The 22,006-nt window shown below is 34.2% G+C and overlaps 1 protein-coding gene across 1 annotated transcript; it reads left to right on the top strand.

Moving 5' to 3' along the window:
• Positions 1 to 545: 545 nt before the first annotated feature.
• On the top strand, positions 546 to 20,197 carry LOC110386304 (alpha-(1,3)-fucosyltransferase C-like). The gene is made up of 5 exons (XM_062673413.1): positions 546 to 1,658; positions 2,321 to 10,792; positions 12,200 to 12,410; positions 19,222 to 19,320; positions 19,984 to 20,197. Exons 1-2 carry the CDS (start codon positions 943 to 945, stop codon positions 2,586 to 2,588), a joined length of 984 nt encoding a protein of 327 aa, XP_062529397.1. The 5' UTR covers positions 546 to 942; the 3' UTR covers positions 2,589 to 10,792; positions 12,200 to 12,410; positions 19,222 to 19,320; positions 19,984 to 20,197.
• The last annotated feature ends 1,809 nt before the right edge of the window (positions 20,198 to 22,006 follow it).

The following is a 22,006-nucleotide window of genomic DNA, read 5'->3' as shown; positions in this document are numbered from 1 at the left end:
CTCCCTAAACATCAGTTTATTCTCGTTTCGACTTTAGAAATGGAATGACCATTAAACAAGCTTTAAATTAATATTAAATAAATTACCAAAGCCAATCGCTTAAAGTAATGTTTGTGTCCATCAAATAGCTATTCTTTGCAAAATATTGTTGATAGTTATCATAATAAATGCTATTATGCTTGTATCTAAGAGTCTTTGGTGCATAAGTACGAATATTTGAAGTCATTTACATATTATGTGTACCAGTGTTTTATTTTGTAAAAAAATTATATGACGGTTCAATCAATCAATCAATACTGATTAATTTAATACTTTAGTTTCATAATTAGCTATGTCAAGTGAACTTTGTCTTTATATGTGAGAAAACTTCAGTTTTATTATAAAATTTTCGAATTTAATGTACTGTATAATTTGTTTTGATGTTTAAGTCCATTTTGATAATCACATTAATTAATAATTGTAAAAATATATTTTACTAATTTCATTTTCGTGAACCTATTTTTTTTCATATTGAGCCGTTTGCGAAGCACCGATACTTACTCGTGTGCCTAATAAACAGATTAGATAAACTCATATCCTGATATTGTATCGTGCGTTCATGAAAGAAACTCAGTGTTGATTCAGCGGCCAATACAGCTAGCCAGCAAATCGATTTATAGTTAACGTAAAATGAGGAATATATTAAATAAAAAAACATTCTTTTTATTCTTATTTTTTGTGGTGATCTTGTTATTATTTCTAAAAACATTCAAGGACGTGACTATCCAGGAGCAATTTTTAAACGGTTATAAAATTATTACCGAAAATTATGAAATAAAAAATATTGAAGTCGTGACGACACCTCAAGCAACCAGAAAATAAGAAACGACAGAACCAAATGAGGCATCGAAATTAAAATACATACTTCAGTGGACTTCTCCACGGGGAGTACCATTTGCTTACATGGGAAAAGGACAGGAAGGTTTTATACAAAGAAAATGCCCACACACCAATTGTTTTGTGACCGCGGACCGCAATTTACTCGGTGATTATACAAAATTCGACGTGATAGCTTTCGCAGGACCTGACGTGGTACGCATGTCGGAAAGAGCTTTGCCTGAGAAGAGGTCACCGCATCAAAAATACGCATTCGCTACAATAGAATCCTCGGACAATTACCCAGTTTGCTCAAATCGATTTGACGGTTACTTTAATTGGACATGGACATTCCGACTGGATTCGGAAGTCCGATGGGGATATTTCAATGTCAAAGATAAAAACGAAAACGTTATTGGACCGAATAAAATAATGCACTGGATGAAAATTGAAGACATGGAACCGGTCAGCGAAGATTTCAAAATACAGTTAAAGTCTAAGTCTAAGGCCGCAGCGTGGTTTGTGTCAAATTGTTACACAAGAAGCAAAAGGGAAGATTTCGCTAATGAACTTCAAGTTGAACTGAAAAAGCACAATTTAGAACTAGATATCTATGGCAGATGTGGAAACCTTAAATGTTCCCGGGATACAGAAGAGGCATGTGATGAAATGATCAGAGAAAAATATTACTTTTACTTGTCGTTTGAAAACTCATTTGGTGAAGATTATGTCACAGAAAAATTATTACATGCCTTAGAATTCGACGCTGTTCCTGTAGTGTATGGCGGTGCTAACTACACCAGGTAATTGCATTAAATAAATATATATTTTTTTAATTTCTATTGTAGTTCTGACAATTTTTTCTGAGAACTGATGTAATATTACTATATTTCATTCGATTCTTCAGTCATCTTGCCTCTTTCATTCTATGTTAATATCTTTTAGCATTATGATTTAACTAAATTTGACACGGTAGGTATCTGCTTTCCTTTACCTTAAATCAACTATATTCGAATAAAAGGCAATTGGCAGTCATTAAATACATATAACCTCAAATTATACTACAGTTAGTTTTATTTAAAACTGAATCAATTTTAATAATATTTAACGTATTAATATTGTTTTTGCAGATGTTTGATTCAAAATGTTATGGAATAAGCAGAATAATGTAAACGATTAATTATATTGACTCATTCGCTTTAACGATAAGCCCATATAATTAAAACCCACGCTGTGTTATAAGCACGATATGTTTAAACCAAATCATTCTTAGAATTCATTATTTTTAAATTATTTTTTTAGAATTAATCGTTTTAAATTTATTTATTAAAATGCAACAGCTACATACATAATATATTTAATGTCTCATGTAAACTAAAATTTATGATAATATCTTCGTGCATATTAGATGATTACAATGATAACATAGTATTAATTCTAATACAAATGTAAAATCGGATTTCAGGTTTATGCCTGAAGGGATTTATTTGAATGCGAGGGAGTTAGGAGCAGCCGCGTTAGCTGAAAAAATGGCATACCTGATAAAAACACCAGATCGTTACATCGATATGTTTAAATGGAAAAATCATTACACATACTTCAGAAAATTCAGAAGAGTCGATACAGATGAGTACTGCTTATTTTGTACTATACTGAATCAGGAAGACAAAGTGAAAAGTATATCTGTGTACGAGAATTTCAGAAAGTGGTGGGATCCTCCAAATCGATGCTAGCTGATATTTCGAGAGGCTCTACATAGACTGATGCGACTACGTATTGGTAAAACTATTTTTGCTATTAGCGTTTTGAGGTTACACCATTATATGCCAAGCAGAAGCGTAGATTGATGTAAATTGTGCCTATAATGTACTGTCGAAAAGTTAATTGACCAAAAAGTCTACTAATGTACCTATTATATTGTAATTTAAAAACAAAATAACCGAAGTTCCGAATCTATTGTTATATCGATCAATGGCTGCCGTCGATTTACAACGCCCCCTAGGTAGGTACTAATTAGGATTTGTATTGGTATGGTACGTTGTGCGCCCACTCTATTGAGTACTACCACCCTGTCTATTTCTGCAGCTAAGTACACATGCGTTCAGATTTGAAGAGCGAGACAGGCTTTAAAAAATAGACTTGAAACTTCGACCTGGGTGGTGGCATTTACGTTGTGATATCTCTAGATTCCGGCAACCAGACGGGCCGTTAGGTTGTCCACACATTATGTGGAATAAAAAAGATGTGTAATATCGTGAGACACCGGATAGGAACGAAGTTCCTTATTATAAAAATATTAATTTTAAGTTCTATTCGATGTATAAAGAAACTAAAACTGGAGGTTTGGCAACAACCCACGGTCATTCGGTAACGTGCGAACTTATTGTGGTACACTTCATTCACGGTTGTTTGCATAAGAGTTAGTGTATTGCGCAAACGAACGCTCTGAGATCGTGGTCATAAAAAAATATATTATTTTTTGTACGTTATTATAAAGTTAAGTCGTACACTGTGTGCATTACTAATAAAAATCTTAGGTTACGGACATTTTTCCCGGTTAGGGTAACCCTCTGCATCGTCCCATAAGGAACTGCGTTCCAAAAAGTCCAAAACAAAAACTATAATACCAATCATGTATTACATTATTTAGAAGTTTAAAACAGCTTGGATCCTGCTTTGAATTTGTTTTTTATACTTGCACTAGTATATTAGTAAGACTGTTAGGAATCGTTAATTATATCTAGCTCAATCATTATAATTAGATAGTATCGGCACTATGGAAGACTGTTCTTATGATTGTGCTATGTTCACATTTAATAATCTCATTAAAAAGTCAAACGGTTTGTTCCCATTTCCCGAAACAAGGACGGAAGAAGTTGAACTTCTGGTGTCTTAAGCGCTAAAAATCTCTAAGTGTACGTAATACTAATTGTTTTTCAATTACCAGTTGTTGCGGCGGCTTTATTGTTCCAAACGAAGTAGGAGGGGCATCCGCCAGCAGATTAGATTGTTTATGTATTTTTTTTAAATTATTATTAAAATAAAAAATCACGTAATATGTGACTAATTAGTAAATCGACGTGTCGATGTTTGACTTAGTAACTAAGATCGCGAATCCCAGTTCATCACAGTCTGAAAGTGTTCTGAGCTATTTGAGGTTATAATATTATCTTTTTTACCATCGCAACATAAGTCACTGTTGTGTAGAGTAGTCTTTCTGTTTTGTGTACGATATAAATATATAATATCGTTATAAATCGATTTTTAATTATTTATTTTAACTGCACTTTTTTTTTGTATTTTATTTTATTTGTTATTTGATAAGGTATTCGAACGAACTATTAATTGTATTAATCGATTAGCGTAATTGTATAATCCTGTAGTTTTAATGGCGGTAATGACTCATGATGATCACTGCACGTTTATAAATTTCCACGATCTACAAATTGCTCTTTTTACATGACAGCAGTAATCGGATCATCAAAATGGAGAATCGATGTTGTTGTGTTTTTATTTTTGCGTAACAAAATAGATTTAGAATTTTGCTCGAGAAATTATGGTTTATTTAAAACTAGTTTCACGATTTAATCTCGCGTTTTTATTGTCATTACACTATTTCCAACGTGTCGAATGCTATACAGTTTTTGCGGTCACAGTCATTGGTCCATTGAATAATATCGAGTATGTGCGACTCACCAAAACCGAAAGAAATACTAAAATCAACGCTGTACCTTAAAAAAGTTATGTTTCGAGTATTATGTTATTTGTCGCGCTTGTAGACCGGTGTAAAACCGATAAGACTCGCTTACGTGAAGTTTACGATAGTACACACAAAAGTCAACGTATCTCCGTGATAATAATCAGTGTGGCAACTAATTGGGAGGCGTGGGTAATACCGATTTACTCCAAAACGAAGTTATAAGATATAAATAAAAAAGTTTGGACTTTCTTAAATAAACAAAAAACGATACTTACATCTCATCTAACTTCTTAAGTTGCTTTTCCCTGCCTATTCGATGGTAGCCTAAAGGTTATTCCAGCTTCGTGCGGACTGGATATTTCAATCGCCTTCAGTAGTAACTAGATCTCCAGCCTAGCCACCTAATTCCTTAGTCTTAAATTCTCAAGTAACGACGGTAGAATATGAAAAGCTGTAAACTTGATCTTTTATGCCGACTGAAGCATTGGACAATGGTTGAAATAGATCTAAAGTTTTATCATTAACAGTGGTAATAGCGATTTTGGTATTAGGTACGTATGTTTGTGTTTTAATAAACTTATCTGTATGATATGCAAATTCTCTAGTATTCATAGGTAGATGACTTGTAGATACGTGAATGGAATTCCCGAGTACTCGCAGTTGGTCGACTTAGACTGCTGCGTTCATATTTTGTTACAGGCATGCGTGTCGATAATGATTAGCTTAATCGCTTAAGCCTACATCTTTGAAAGCGTGTGTTTACTGAAGACTTAAAACTCGAAAATCATGACATTGAAACGATTTGCTTAAGAAATACATATACATAATAGTTTATGACCGAGTCGTATTGTACAATAAAAAAACGAGTGATGTATCATAATCATAAAATAGTTTTATTTCGTGTAGCCGCATTAAGGATTTGATAATATCTATCTCAAGTCAAACAGTGTTGTCGAAAATTGTTGAAGTCACCTAAAATTATGTCTTTAGACTTTTATTTGGAATATTTAGAGCAATTTATCCGTGGAAAAGTCGAGAGCACAGTTTTTATAATTATCTTGTTGATCGCGTAACAAGTGGATACGTAACATGCAAAAATATGATCTCGATACTTCAGATAAAAAAGTGTTTTTCTGTTTTTTCTGTTCGATGCGTGAAAGAGTTCTCGGCCTACTAGATGTACCTTAACACATACACACATTACATCGTGAATAAAGCCTCCCGCCAATCTAAATCTAACTAACAAAGTCGAATCCTGCCGTTCTCCCAGTCACCTGGGTTCGGCGCAACATGTTTTCTCCTTCCATACTCTTCTATCATATACCATTTCTTCGCTCACTCCCCTCTTACCCATATCGTCTTTCACGCAATCCATCCACTTCTTCTTAGGTCTATCTCTTCCTCTATATCCTTTCACGTTTATAGTTAACACCCTCATACCAACATTTTCATTTCGTCTCACCACATTTTCATTCGTTTCTTCACCAATTAACTAACAAAGTTGCATAAGAAATTTAAGAGGCACCAATTTTTGTAATAAGAACATCCATGGAGGCTAATCGATAATGCTACCAATAAATTTGAATTAATTTTGGGTTCAATAATTGAATAGGCGTTAATACTACAATGTATACGAGGACAAGAAAGTGGACTATTTTACATAAGTAAATTTATAAAATACAAAACTTAAACAAATGTAAATGAAACCTAAATTTGAGAAATACGAATGAGTGTTTTTTTTATATATTTGGATAAGAAAAAGATGTCATAAAATGATGTTATACAGAATGATGAATGAAAATAAAATACAGAAAATTGTGAGCGGACTACTTTTATTTACGATGATTTATGTCGTAACACTACGGTCCCACAATTTGAAGTTTATGATACTTTAAAAAAAATATATAGACTTTTTAGTGTACCCAATCAAATGATACTTATTTACTGCTATAACAACAAAACAGAATAGAGATAATACTGTGCATGCTTACAGCAAATGACTGCACTTTCACGGTATATCCCGTGCTAATTCTGTAGTTAAGCAATTATGGAAATTTCATTAGTCTGCAATTGATATTGCACTAGGCAGAGGGGTTCTTTAATGCATCTCATATAATTCTGCATATTTAGACTTTTATTAATTTACTAGCGGCCCCTCCGGCTCCGCTCGGGTCCTTAACAAACATTTCAACGATATTTGACGTTGTTTTATGTTTTTTAATAACATAACACTTATTGCGGCATAACTATAATAGTTAGACATATGCTGCCGCGACACTTTTTGTAAATAATAATGTGTTCTTTGTACGACTTTGTAGTCGTAGTACATTATGTTATTCTATCATCAATACTTTTCGCAGGTCACGCGATCTAAAGAATATTTTAGGTAATTTTTTTATACCTTGGCTTACATTATTGGAGTTTTAGTAAGGATCACTAATTTTTTTCAAAAAATATTTTAGCCTATGTCACTCGGGAATAGTGTAGCTTCCAAATAGTCAAAGAATTTTTCAAATCGGTTCAGTAATTTCGGATCCTATTCAATACAAACAAACAAACAAATCTTTCCTCTTTATAATATTAGTATAGAAGTATATATATATCTATTATAGATACGATAAAATATGTATTTTGTTTTCATGAATTAATGTTACATTAAATGTTAAATCAGTTACACAATAGTATTTAGTGAAATAAAATGTCAAGTAAACCATTTACTTATTACGTTTAACAATAGAGGAGCGAAAAAAATTTATATAATAAAACATTATAATTAATAATTAATTGTTAAGCGATTATAAATTATTTTATATATAATGGAAAAACATTAAAGTATATTTTATCATCTCTACATTTTATCACCTATCAAAATTCAATTGTCATACCGGGGGCTTTAAATCGATCTTATGGAATAAATTGATAAATACGTAATATATCTATATATATAAAAATGAAACCCGTTTTCCGTTGTCACGACATAACATGAAAACGGCTTGACCGATTTGGCTAATTTTGGTCTTGAATTATTTGTGGAAGTCCAGAGAAGGTTTAAAAGGTATAAAAATATGAAAATTCTCGGAATTAAATAAAAATAACAATTTTGTTTTCCCTTTGACGTGTCCCCCGTCGGACGGATTCCTTTTGTTTGTTTTAAGTTTATTCTATATAAAAGTTCAGGTCTTTTATTTATCGATTGAGGCACTACGAAGTCTGCCGGGTCAGCTAGTTTTGTATAAATGTGTAAATAATACGTACGAGTATATGGATATATAGGTGTGAATTGTATATTAATTTATTTTATTGTAAAATATGCGGTGTAGTATTTTATGTGTGTGTGTATGTACATTGTGTGTGTTTTGTATTTAATATTTTATTGTAATATTTTTTTAATAAAACAAATGCATCTGCTATTGTACTCTCTATACTACCTTTGGTTGACTCGTATCTTTGAGCTTTGAGCTTTGACCTTTAAGCCCAAAGTCCAACAATTACTTCGTGTACTCTTCTAAATAAAGTTAAATAATCAAATAAATAAATAAACTCCAAAAACCTAGTTCTGAATAGAACTGTACAAAATTTACAATATATACATATGAATGTAATGCTATAGTTCATAAAAAGTGTTTTTATCATTCACTTCTACTGGCAATTCGTGATCATAGAACGTGCTTCAAAATGAGGTCGAGTAAGAAATATTTAACACTATTTGTTATATTCACTGCGTTAACTTAAATAGTAATAAATCATCAACTTCGTAATCAAATAAATAATGTGATAGCAGTAAAAAATTAACAAAGTAATTAGGCTTAAAGCATATTCTAAAGTTTATAAAGTCGAATTAAGCTTTTGTGTTTACAATATAGTGATACAATATAGCTGTCTTGTACGTTAGCTACAGTTTTTGGTCACTGGTAGCACATCTACAACGGAAATGCGCCACCCACCTTGACATATAAGTTCTAAGGTCTCAGTATAGTTACAACGGCTGCCCCACTCTTCAAACCGAAACGCATTACTGTTTCACGGAAGAAATAGGCAGGGTGGTGGTATCTACCAGTAAAAAAGTGCTTAGTTACTGTATGTAGATTTTTTATAGATTTGAAGAAGAAGTCGTCGTAGCCTAAAGAAAAAGAAGTCTGGTACATTCGTATCGAACGATGCGAATGTGCTGATGTTCAAATCCGGCGGGCATTTACCATTTTTTTAAATAAAATACGTACTAAGCTTTAAATATAATAAAATACGTACTACCCAAATGTTCAAGAACGATTCCCACCATGAAGTGATAACATTATGTAATAAATGATAAATAAATGATTTTAGTATTATTATACTATATTTATTTAAATACTTATTAATTACACAATTTTTTTTAAAAAAGATTAAATATACAATTTTTAAAAAACACTACGTAAAAATAGATATTCGCTGATGGCGGTGTTTACGACACAAGCCACCAGTGGTTAGGACTCCAGAGTGAGAAACCTCCTCACAATGCGTACAGTATCGAGGATAACTGCTTTCTGTATTAGGCCAGTTGGATAACGAAAGTTTCTTAAGATGTTGATCGAAACTTTTTTGTTTTTTAATGCACTTCTCATTCCAAACCAGATGGTACGCGGCAAAAAATATATCTGGAAACGCACTGTGGATGAACGAAGTTTTTATTTTTTATTGCTTAGATGGGTGGACGAGCTCACAGCCCACCTGGTGTTAAGTGGTTACTGGAGCCCATAGACATCTAGAACGTAAATGCGCCACCCATCTTGAGATACAGGTTCTAAGGTCTCAAGTATAGTTACAACGGCTGCCCCACCCTTCAAACCGAAACGCATTACTGCTTCACGGCAGAAATAGGCAGGGTGGTGGTACCCACCCGCGCGGACTCACAAGAGGTCCTACCACCCTACCACCAGTAATTACGCAAATTATATTTTTGCGGGTTTGATTTTTATTACACGATGTTATTCCTTCACCGTGGAAGTCAATCGTTAACATTTGTTGAGTACGTATTTCATAGAAAAATTGGTACCCGCCTGCGGGATTCGAACAGCGTCGCATCGCTTCAACACGAATGCACCGGACGTCTTATCCTTTAGGCCACGACGACTTCAGTTACAATAGACTTAAACAGATACAATTTGTCCATTGATATCTTCGGATATTATATAAAAATCTGACGTACACTCAATACTGACTTAGCTTGTCATTGAATTATTGAAGAAAACTCTTACTCTTATTTATATAAGATCCTACCTGTCGTATTCAGTGTGGCCAGTTATAAAAGGTTAGCATATATACGTACGTGAAATCTTTATGAAATTGACCCGTGTTTTTCTTCAAACGACGTCTAAGGAAACCTGCCTGAGCCTTTATCAGGCGTGCGCCTGTCTCGAGCCTAAACAAAAAAATACTCATCAGAAGCTAAGTAGCTTACTAGTAGGGTAGATGAGTATACGCCCCACGTGTTGATCACTTATCAGAGTCATGAATTCCGGAGCCTATACAAAGAACGAAGTCCCAAAATCGGACCACCTAATGGCCCTAGTGGAAGGTACCCCCGCCCCTTTCTGTTGCGAGGAAGCCATACGTTTCAGTTTAGAGATTGGGCCAGCTGTTATTCAATACAACTGAAGCTTCAACCCCATATCTCAATTTGCGTGGGAGAATTCTCTTTGTGACGTCAACGGGCTCCGAAAATAACTCCCTTGATCTTGGTCGAGCGAAAAAACGATTTTTTTCTTTCTAATATTAAGATTATTGTTATCCATTGAAACATAATAGTGTTACTGTGTACTCTGTTTTCACTAATTAAAAACAAAACAAAACATCGAAAATACTTTAGAAAATTTAGTAGATAGCAATTAAAATCGAAAATACTATGACTAAAAAATGATAAGAACGATAATTGACTTCACTGAAATTGTCTAATAGATAAGATTTGTTATGAGCGATTTTTTAGCTAACGTAGATATTGGACGCGGCTTAATTAATGAAGAATTCTCTTCAGCTTCGAAGAACGAAAAACCAAACAGTTTTTATTTTTTATCTTAACCTTTTCAAATTGTGCGTCATAAATAAAATTAAATGTCAACTTGAACACCTTTTTTTCAGTTTTTTTATTTGTGGGAGAAGTTGGATAATGTTTTGTCCGTTCATACTTGTTAATAATCGCTGTACCTACGGTAGGCAGCGGCTTGGCTCTGTCCCTGGTATTCCTAGCGTCCATTAGCGAAGGTAACTACTTCCACCATCAGGTGGGCCGTATGCTAGTATGCCTGCACGGCCAATAACCTACAAATATTTACTTCAGTGCCTACAGTGTATACATAATTTTGTTCAAATCAACGAAATGATTGCATTGCTAATTAAGTGGAAGAATAGAGTATATTATTATTATTATACATATACCTATGTAGTATGATAACTACCACTAATTATTTTAGCTGATTAAAAAACGTAGATGATTTTTTAAACGTAATACGAACTCAATCAACTAGTGCATGAGTTTGCTTGTGATCTGAGAATCGCGCTATGACATATCCTTCTTCAAACGAGGCTTGTGGAGAGTACTTAACGATAGGCAGCGGCTTGGCTTTGCCCCTGGCATTGCTGAAGTCCACGGGCGACGGTAACCACTCACCATCAGGTGGGCCATATGTTCGTCTGCCTACAAGGGCAATAAAAAAAACCTCTTTAAAAGCAGTGCACGATGGTCTATGAGTAAATACAAAAAAAAAAATATGTTTAGGTGAAAGTGTTTTTTTTTATTTAATTTAAATCTACAACACATGCATTTCCAAATTAAAATGTTCATCTCATTTTGTACCATTTTTAGAATATTAATATAAATTTCGACGTGAAATTAATTTAATTAATGCCTTGTCTTTATTTTATATGCATATATTTTTTGCTTTTTTGGGAGGATAGGATAGGTGGGGGCTCGAAGACCTTTCCAGCTTCACCAAGACGAATGGCGAGCTGGGATTCAGCCAAAAGAGTAGCAATAATGTATGCGGTGTGGGTGTGTATCTCTTGCATTACGATGACCGCTTTCTACCAGACGATACTGCTGGTAGGAGCTCTTGTGAGTCCGCACTACTACCACCTACCACCACCACCCTGCCTATTTCTGCTGTGAAGCATTAATGCGTTTCGGTTTGTAGAGTGGGGCAGCCGTTGTAACTATACGGAGATCTTAGGACTTATATCTCAAGGTAGGTGGCGCGTTTTGCTGACCGAGAGGGCTGGTGGTCGTGGCGCCGACGACCGCCAGTCCAGCGTCCCGAGGGGGAGGGTGATGGGAGAGATGTGCTCCGCACTAAACGCTTCACTTTCCCCCCGTTGCCTTTGCATGAGTTCTGTCTCATGCGAGGTTTGGATGCTGGTTGTTGAGCGACAGGAGGTTTTAGTCGGTTCAACTCCGACATGCCCCGCCCTCCATCCCCAGTGGAGGGAGGAAGTCCGGTGATTTCCTTCTGACAAAAAAAAAGGTAGATGGCGCAATTACGTCGTAGATGTCTATGGGTTGCAGTAACCACTTAAAACAGTCGGTGGGCTGTGAGCTCGTCCACCCATTTAAGCAATCAAAAAAAACGATTTGCAAGCCTTCAGTCTTATATCTTTGCTTTCATTGATCCAAAGGCTACCATAAAGTAATTTCTCTTAAAAAAAGCTTATGAAAAGTATTATTTACGATTTCCTTATCGCTATACTGGTGGAACGATGAATCGCAATGGGTGGCTGACAAGAACTGGATAAGGAGAGCTGAAGACCCCACTCGTTGGTGTAAATTGGGAGTGGCCTCTGTCCAGCAACGTTCAGCAGGATGACTATGGGCTGATGATCATAATAAGTAAGCATACTTTTCGATTTCTTCGTTAACTTCAATAGTTACCTACATGACATTAATGGTTATTTTATTACTTAAGTGCTATTTTATTTAAGTGTTATCTATCACTTTATCTAACATTGCTAACACGACAACAACATTTTGTTTTGTTTTTCACTGTTATCGTTTAACCATTAATTTTATATATCTGTTGGCGTAAATAAAGTAATTGCTTAATGTCAATTTTGTTAAGACACTTATACATACATAAATAGTCAACACAAGGGTATTTAACTATAATATTTTATTGTTTGTTCTACTCAAACTGCACGTAACGTATATTGAAAAAAACATAACTAGTTTTCTTCTTCTCCGTATATTTTTATAAGCCTCTGGGTCTTGTTACTCTAATGACCTTAACAACTGTATCGCGTGGTTCCAGTTCGATTCCTAGTCGGAGTTCCTGTTTTTGTCAAAGTTATTTAGTATCCAAGGTCGAGATGTATTTATTTTTGTTTCGTGTGTAATATTTTCGGTACCAAAATTCTATCTCGGAGCTGTTGAATGGCAAAAGCTAAGAAGCTTAATCAATTCGGCTTAGTTGATTTTTTTTAACAAATATTAATATCGTGGGTATCCAGTTAATGAGCGAAACTAGTTCAGAATTTTCAACCACGTAAATCAGATTTTTGGAGTTTACTCCTTAAGAATCGATTTACATATATAGGCCCGGGGTATGAAAATTATGGGGACCAAAATCGTACTAGAGAGTATAGCATGTCACACGAAATGCGTTATGCGCCTGATTGGCTCCTGATTGCGTGATGCGTGCGCGCGCCAATCAGGAGCCAACGCGCGGCCGCGTTATCGCAGGTGACGCCGGGCTGCTGCGCCGGCAGTCCGCCACAAAGCCTCGTACTGATCGCGCGTTTCTCTCATTATTGTATTTTCATATATTTGTTAGTCGTTTGTTTTGTGTCTCGTTAATTTGTTAATAATCTGTAGTGTATCGTGTTGTCGTAATATAGAACTATTTCTCGTATTGTTTCGTTTAATTTACCGACATCGTTTTGCTTGTGGCCGGACGCCGTTCGGGTTCGATTCCTGAACATATCAACTGTTAGTGGGTTGATACCCGAATATAACCCGCTACAAATCATTTATTAATAAAGCTTATTAAATATAAACAATTCCTTCTATCAGTGAATGGACAACTTATATATTAATTGTAAAAGTGAATTATATAGACTTACTTAATTACCGCATCCACGTGTTCCGCAACTCCCGGATCATTCTCACTAGAATACGTAACTTCCATATTTTACTGTATTCAACTGACACAAATTTATATTTATATCCAGTAAACTCCAGTCGTGCGTCGGAGCGGACACACACACTTTTTTTCTAGAGACGAACGTAAATTGGAACTTAGTAGGGTTTTCATCTCATACCGCCATCGTATATTTTTCTATGACAATGATTTGGTTTCATCTCGCTCAAAGGACGCTACATGTTCATGGATGATTTTGATTTGATAATCGATAATAGTATGTCCAGCTATTCATCTGGGAAAACGGTTAGAAGAATCGATTTCAAAGAAATCATCCAATAAGATTATTGCAAGTAACTAATAAAATGTAAAAACAATAGGTTATATCAATAACTTTGCCAGGATAGCCGAATATATAAAATATTTACTATAATATATAAAATATTTAACATGAAATACAAATATTAAAATTTGTCGAAACGATTCGCGTGCACAACTTAACTTTATGAGAAGGGGGTCCCAGATAAAGGTAATATAATGATTTCATCCAAAATATATTATTTATGTCTTACACAGTCAAAATTCACGGAGCACAAAACACCGTCTCACATACATTCACTTATAATCTCAATATTTTACTATACGCAGTTCTTTAACATTCCACTACACTTTTCTCACTTTTATTTCGCCTTCGATTATTTACTTTTCGTTCGTTTTGAAATTCCAACTTTCGTATTCCCTTGTTCGCATTATAAAGTCTACACGCGATTTTGTTTGCACTAGAACCTTACTGAACTTTCCTTTGAGGCTTAAATTGATATAACATAATATATCAGGAAAGATCTTGAGGCTTTTATTTCATTAATCCATTCTATAGGTAACGCCTATACGTAGTTGCTCTTTTTCGAGGTAAATTGTTTCACTGAGTAGCTTGATACGATTGTCACTTCGGTGCTCTAAGAGAAACCTCCCATGAAGTATTTATTTATTATGGTGCCCTATTTTATTTCGATACGAAAATCATTCTCAAAGGCTTAAATGCATAATTTTTCTTTCTTTTACGTTACAAAGGTGTGGCAAGTTCATCTTATTCAATCTAGGCTACCGATGTACTCAAACGTGCCTATCTGTCTTCCTCGGATCTTTTGCTGACATACACGATACTCTGTCTTCTATGAATAACAACTTTTGAGCAAAGATATTTGATTACAGGGCAATATATAAAACTACGCAAGCAACTTCAGTTAGTTTTTTTATTTTTCACAAATACAAATAAGCTCTTACAGCTTCTAATGAGATTTCTGTTTGAATAAATAAATCTTGAATACTGTGGTTACACAGGCATATGTAGCGTTGTTCAAACAATTTCCAAAAAAAGAAAGAAAAAGAAACCCTTAAGACCTAAACGTCGTAAGTATGAGATGAGGTCTAATACGCCTAGTCGTTATGTCCCTTGCGGTGCGACTTAGAAAAACCTAGACTTCTCTGTCGTGTAGAGGCCTTAACTTAAATTTGATTTAATGTGAGAAAGAGATAAATATATACTTAAGATGTTCTATTAAATCAGAATACCCGGTGTAAGCACATTATGTTATTCTTTTAATCAACGTTTTCTTAAATCACCAAGAATCACACTTAAAGCAAAATACAAACGGCAAACCCAAAACACTTCTGTGAGGTTCGAACATAAATCCCTTTCAAAAAGTGAACAGTAATCCAAGACAAAAGAGGGTTATAGATTAAAAATTAAAAATCATTAAGCTCTAAGCTCGGGGCTTATCGTGACGGCCCTGTGAAATCAGTCGACAGTTAATTCCCGGCTTGGCTTTCCGAGCGAACAGGTTAATTGAGACCTCCGGAAACTCGAAATAGTCGTTCAATTCGATTTAAATCTAGTGGGTTTTAAGCCTTCAATACATAAATAATATAATTTACTTTACTGTAACAATAAATGTAATAATATATTTGTAATTTTGCAAACGAAAAACAAAGCATTTTAGATCAGTTTTATTATGTCTTAATTCATAATCCATTACAATCCAAGTGTCAAATTCAAATATTTTTTTAATTATAATAGTTATTCTATGGCTTTTTAATAGCCATTTATATTCCTCAGGGGTATGCAGGACCACGAATATTATTACTGTGTAAAACTTTTCGACAGTGTTGCCATATGATACAGATTTATTTGTATCAGATTTTTAACCACGATTTGGCTTAACTTACGAAGACTTAACTTAACTAACTTAAGAAAACAGTGATGGAAATTTGTTATATCCGACTCTTAACGAACTAGTTTCTGCATTATTATGCTTTCCCCACTCCAGTGCTGCGGTTGAAAGAATATTTTCTGCAATAAACTTGATTAAAACTAAAACAAGAGACCGTTTTGGTCCTGAAACGATGCAGGGACTTATTTTAACCAAACAATTACTCAATAATGCGCATGTTATAAGTTATATAAGTGCTCATGTTATAAGTTTAACATAGATAACCATTTGATTTCCAAAACGAATAAAAATATGTAGGAAAAGTAATAAATATATTTTATTTATGATAGTCTTTATTTTTCCAGTTTACCTAGTAATATTGTTATTGTTCCCATACAGATTATATACATATTTTTTGACCTTTTGATTCAGATTATTCGATTTATAATGTGGCAGCACTGCTTTTCGAACTCACCCGAACTCGAGCAGCAGGTATTGAAATATCAACAGCCTATATAAAAGCCTTGTTTTCGTAGGAATAAATTTTGTTCTGTTTCAAAGAATATTCCGGGAACTCGTTCAACACAGTTTCGTTGAATATTTTATATCCTTTGCTTTTGTTTTCAATGGAGTACGTGAGCGATTATCGTAGCTCAAACACACCAAACCATTTGATTCACCACTGCATTTGAATATGCAATTTCGAAAAAGGCACATCTCTGACAATTTAAAATGTTCAGGAAATGAAACAAAAATTGATTATTTTCTAAAGCAGTGTAAAATTTAAAATATTAACTTTTGAGATATATTTTAGTGTTAATAAGCAATTGAAAATTACTGGAATTACTATAAAATGGGTGTAGGTAAGCCTCAAAAATACATGTATATGAAAAAACGTATTTGACAAAATATGCGACATGTGCCCTTTTCGAAATTGCATATTCATTTGTACAATGACTGTCTCAAGGAATGCATAAGCTTTGCTATTACCAGCAGTGTTTAAGTTAGAATATAGGTTATGGGTAGAAGAAGCAATAGCTGGAATCCGAGGAGGCCCATTCGTATTATCTATATAATATTAATACGTGAAGCAAAAACTTTTTACCCCTTTTTACGAAAATTGCGCGGACGGAAGAGTATGAACTTATAGATAGAATATAGAGAAGGAGTGCAGAATGTTAATTTCTTATTTTTATTTTGCATAAAAAATTCATTAAATCAATAAAAGAAACGTTATGTATTTGACACAACACATCTACACACACATATACTCTGTGTTTATTGTCAAACTTTTGTTATTGTTGAAATTCTGTGGTCAAATTGAGAATAAATGATTGGGACTTTTTGGCGGGAACGCGAGGAGTGAAGTTGTGTGATTTGTTTTATTTTGTCTATTTAGTGGTTCTTCAGGTTTAAATGTGTAATAAGGGTGGTTTATTAACTGTTTAATATCTGTGTAAGTGCACAAATGTGGGAAAATGAAACAAAGCCGCTGGACGTCACTACTCGGGATCCTCCAAAAACTCCACTGAAAAAATCTCAGTAAATGACCACCATTTTACTGAGATTAAATTTCATCCCATATCATTTCATCTCATTTCATTTCATTTCACTCCATATTATCATTTTTCACAAAAATAAGAATATAAATTAAAATAAGACATGACCTAAAGGTCTAAGTTACCACGTCATAAAATTCCCTAAAAAAAAGAATAAATGAATATTGTTTGTCTTAAGCATTATTTATCTATAGTGTAGTTTTGGCGAAATCTGTGATTATATTAAAGGAGTCTACGAGTAATAGTGTTTGACAATATAACCATAATAATATTTATAAATAAAATTTCAATTCATTATAGCCGAATTTCCACTACTTCGGGACCACTAGTTTTTATTAATAGCTGGAGTGACCACTGGTACCAGTCTACAGCCCCGTGTTTGTTATTTAAAATAAATTTTATGTGGTATGTATATTTAAGGGGTTCATTAGATGAGAAATTAGGAAAATATGTGTACCTATTGATTTGTTCAACAGCTTCGATTATTAGATGCAGACTCCAGTTCTCTTGGCGGCTGTTCTATATCATCTAACTATATTCGAGATTCTGTAGCTTACTTTTAGTCACATAACGCTACTGATTTCACGATTAATTTATTTAAATTTTAATTAACGGTTTTCCATATGTTTGGTTTTTCGCGGTATTTTTATTTGTCACAGATTATATCGGGTTCTGTGTCTGTGATGGTCTCTTGTGAGATCGAGTTCTTAACGTTAACCTTTTTGCAGCAGTTACTAATAAATACAGTATAATAACAATAAAATGTGTGACTAACATACTTTTTATTTAATGGAAATTATTAGCTAATTTGAAACATCTTTTTTTTATATATTTCATTTGAAAATTCCTCCTAAAATAAACCTAGATGTATTATTTCGGTGACGAAAAACGATTAATGGGTTTCCGATTTCTCCAGCTACCATAATTATTGAAAATATTCTAATTTATGGCTATGAAAGTTTATTGTTTTGTTTCATTTGAAGGCTATTGTTGTTGAAACAGCTGTAACTAATAAAACTTAGTACATTAAGCAACGGCACGTCCCCGCCCCGAAGGGCGAAGGGTATATATAAATTGTTTTAGAAAAATAAGTCCGTCACAACATTAGATTTGTCCAATAAAACTTTTGTCATTTTTCGGTTCATGATGATATAGATTCGAAATATGAAGTTCAAACGAATTTTCAATTTATGTTCTTCTATGAAAATAAGTCATGTGTGGCTTACTGTATATAATTAATAAAAAAATAACAAAAATGTATTTTGTTTTGACGCTCATTATGTTTCAACATAACAACTAATGCAACTAATGCAACTAATGAACAAAAATGAAGAAAATAAAACGAATGAAAAAAAAATCTCGACTGGAGATAATCAAAATTCACTATGACAATGCAGGACCGAAATACATACTTTTTTTGTAAAAAAAATTAAATTGATTACCACCAAACAGTAACAATGTAGGACCGTTATTTAAATATTAACGAGACAAGTTAGCCGCAAGATTGATTATAAATTTTCAAGTCAATATTAAATTTAATGAATGGAGCTATCAACATTTCACAACTGCTTTGAGAATAAATTAAGTTTTTATTTTCACAGGCGGAATGTTAATTACATTTGACAACGGCTAAACGAAGTCAAAATGACATTAAATATTCACAACGCGTTCTCGAGATATTTAAAATTTAAGTTATTCGTGTACTGAAAAGAACCTACTTAGAGATACGACAACTCTAATATCGATCAGATATCCATGGTCTTATAATCTATTATTATTTATCTATTCTCTTATAGGAAATTACATGATATAGCTAATTTAAATGCCAAATATTAAAAAATCTCAACCATTGTACAGAATATGGAGATGATTAAATTAAGAATTAATTTAATTAGGTAAGTAAAAAATTACATAATTCAAATTTACTGACAAATAAAAGGTAATCTTTGAAGTCGTCGTGGCCTAAAGAATAAGACGTCGGGTGAATTCGTATCTAGAGATGCACCGGTGTTCGGATCCCGCAGGCGGGTACCAATTATTCTAATGAAATAAGTACTCAACAAATTTTCACGATTGACTTCCATGGTGAAAGAATAACAATGTGTAATAAAAATAAAAATAAAACTCCCAAAATTATAATAATTTACATTTTTACTGGTGGTAGAACCTCTTATGAATCCACACGGGTACCTACCACCGCCCTGCCTATTTCTGCCGTAAAGCAGTAATTCGTTTCGGTTTGAAGGGTGAGGCAGCCGTTGTTACTATACTGAGACCTTAGAACTCATATCTCAAGGTGGGCGGCGGCATTTACGTTGTAGATGTCTATGGGCTCCGGTGACCACTTAAAACCAGGTGGGCTATGAGCTCGTCTACGTCGTATGCAATAAATAAATAAAAAACCACTATCGAGCTATTAGTATCATTATGTATTAAGTATCGAGTCTTCAGATTGAGAATGAGCTGAATTTGTCTTTCCTTTCACTAGATTTCCATATTTTTTGTGAAACCCTTCGTCGGAGGATGTATCACGAGCGCTTAATCGGATTTGATTCCAGGGATTGAACGAGTCTCTTCAGGGTTGTTGCTTTAGGTTGCTACATTGAGATACCACTCGAACCGTATCTAGGCGGGTAAGCTGTATGGAGTACAAGCCCCAATATCTTGTCACGGTACTTTGAGACCGTTAAGTTTCAGTGCGCCCATAGGGAGATTGATACTCGTACTTTTGATTTGGGTTATGGTAATTAAATAAATGAAACTAGATGATGATTTTTTTGTTGTAACGCCATCTTGTTGTGTCTTTAAAGCAGTTAGTTTCTCTCAATTAAGAAAAATAGTATTGTTATTCGCCAATAGATGTCGGGAAGAGTCATAAAGTTGATTATCGATAAAGTTGATTATTGAAAACACGAATAAAACAACATTTTCTGAAAATAAATCGTAGCTAGATCGATTTATCGCCAACAAAATCCCCTGTATACTTTTTTTATGAAAATCGTTGGAGCCGTTTCCGAGAATCAGATTAGAAGAATTGCTTATTTAAAGGTATAAGACACAGTAGAATATGATTAATCTGTGATTTATCGTAGAATTTAATCAAGCTTAGAAACACATTGAAGCGCATTTAATACACGAACTAGGCACGTTACGTTGGAATCTAATAATTTTCAAAGTACGGCGCACCCCGGGGTGCACTCCAATTAATAACTCCATTGTTGAAGGAACTATGCGTTTGACAGATTCCGATCAAGAGCGGTAGTAGAAAATGGAATTTACAAAGGTACATACGTTTTGATTATTTTTATTGGTAAAGACTTATTTTTATTTTCAACTATCGTTACTGGACGAGTTTTTAAATCACAATGTACTAAAAAGTATTCTAGAGTTCATAAATTATATATTTTTTATTTAAATATCGGCCCACCTGGTGTTAAGTCGTCACCGAAGCTCATAGACATCAAGCAGGTTAATGCCGCTGTCCATCTTGAGACAAGAATGATTTATGTGTATTTTGGTTGAATACTACGGAATCAACTAAAACATGAAGTCAGTCGCCCATCGGCAATCAATGCCGCTGTTTACGTTGTTAATGTCTATGGGCTCTGATAGCCACTACATACCTGGTCAACCGTAAGCTCATCCAACAACCCAAGCACTAAAAAAGACCAGACATTACCTTGCCCACTGAAACAATTATTAAAGTGAAACTTTTATTACATAGTCTCAAACTTTTTCGTCTGTGTGTTGCATGTCGCGTGACGGTCGGCCGCGGAATAGGAATAAAGTGAAAGGCGCTCGTCAGAGCAGCCAAGGCCAATATGGCGGCGCTTACAGTTCGCAGCAGCTGACCGTTTAGTGTATAGACTATTACTCATTTGTGCCAGTGCTCCACGCTATTTTGTTTGTTTTTGTCAGTATTAATGTATATGTTGTTTGTCTATAATGTGAAAAAGTGTCACTTTTAACGTGGTTTCATAAAACCACACAATCCTTTTTTTTTACCAACAGTTTGCTGATTCGAAAATGAAAAATTCAGTTTAGCTATGAAGCTTATAACGATCGCGGAAAGTGAAAACGAAACGGTAATTGCCAATCTGACTGTTCATTCGTCAGCGGATATGGGATGATCGATGCACGAACTGTGCACTGATTAGGTCAAAATACTCTGACCGTTGCGTCGGAAAATCTTCATGTCAATTCGCTTACTTCATTAATGAAAAAATAACATAAATCGTTCTAGACACTACGACAGTCAGCTTTTTGATAGAAATATACGGATTCGTATGTGGGTGTGTGTGTGTGTTTTTTTATCTTTATCTTGAACATGCCTACACTATAATTTTAGGTCAAGTGCATATTTAAAAAAATCTAATCGCAAAAATTACCACATTTTTAATATAATTTAAAAAACTTGAAAAACAAAAACCAAATTGATTGTTACTGGTAGGAGGACCTCTTGTGAGTCCGCGCGGGTAGGTACCACCGCCCTGTTTATTTCTACCGTGAAGCAGTAATGCGTTTCGGTTTGAAGGGTGGGGCAGCCGTTGTAACTATACTGGAGATCTTAGAACTTATATC

The sequence above is a fragment of the Bombyx mori genome, chromosome 17 (genome assembly GCF_030269925.1).
Source record: "Bombyx mori chromosome 17, ASM3026992v2".
NCBI classification, from domain to species: domain Eukaryota; kingdom Metazoa; phylum Arthropoda; class Insecta; order Lepidoptera; family Bombycidae; genus Bombyx; species Bombyx mori.
This window is presented reverse-complemented; position numbering and strand designations above follow the sequence as displayed.

Bases quoted from the DNA above. Each gene is read 5' to 3' on its own strand.
- LOC110386304 (XM_062673413.1), top strand. From the start codon at position 943: ATGGGAAAAGGACAGGAAGGTTTTATACAAAGAAAATGCCCACACACC. The intron at 1,659-2,320 runs GTAATTGCATTA...ATCGGATTTCAG, and splicing joins GGCGGTGCTAACTACACCAG to GTTTATGCCTGAAGGGATTT.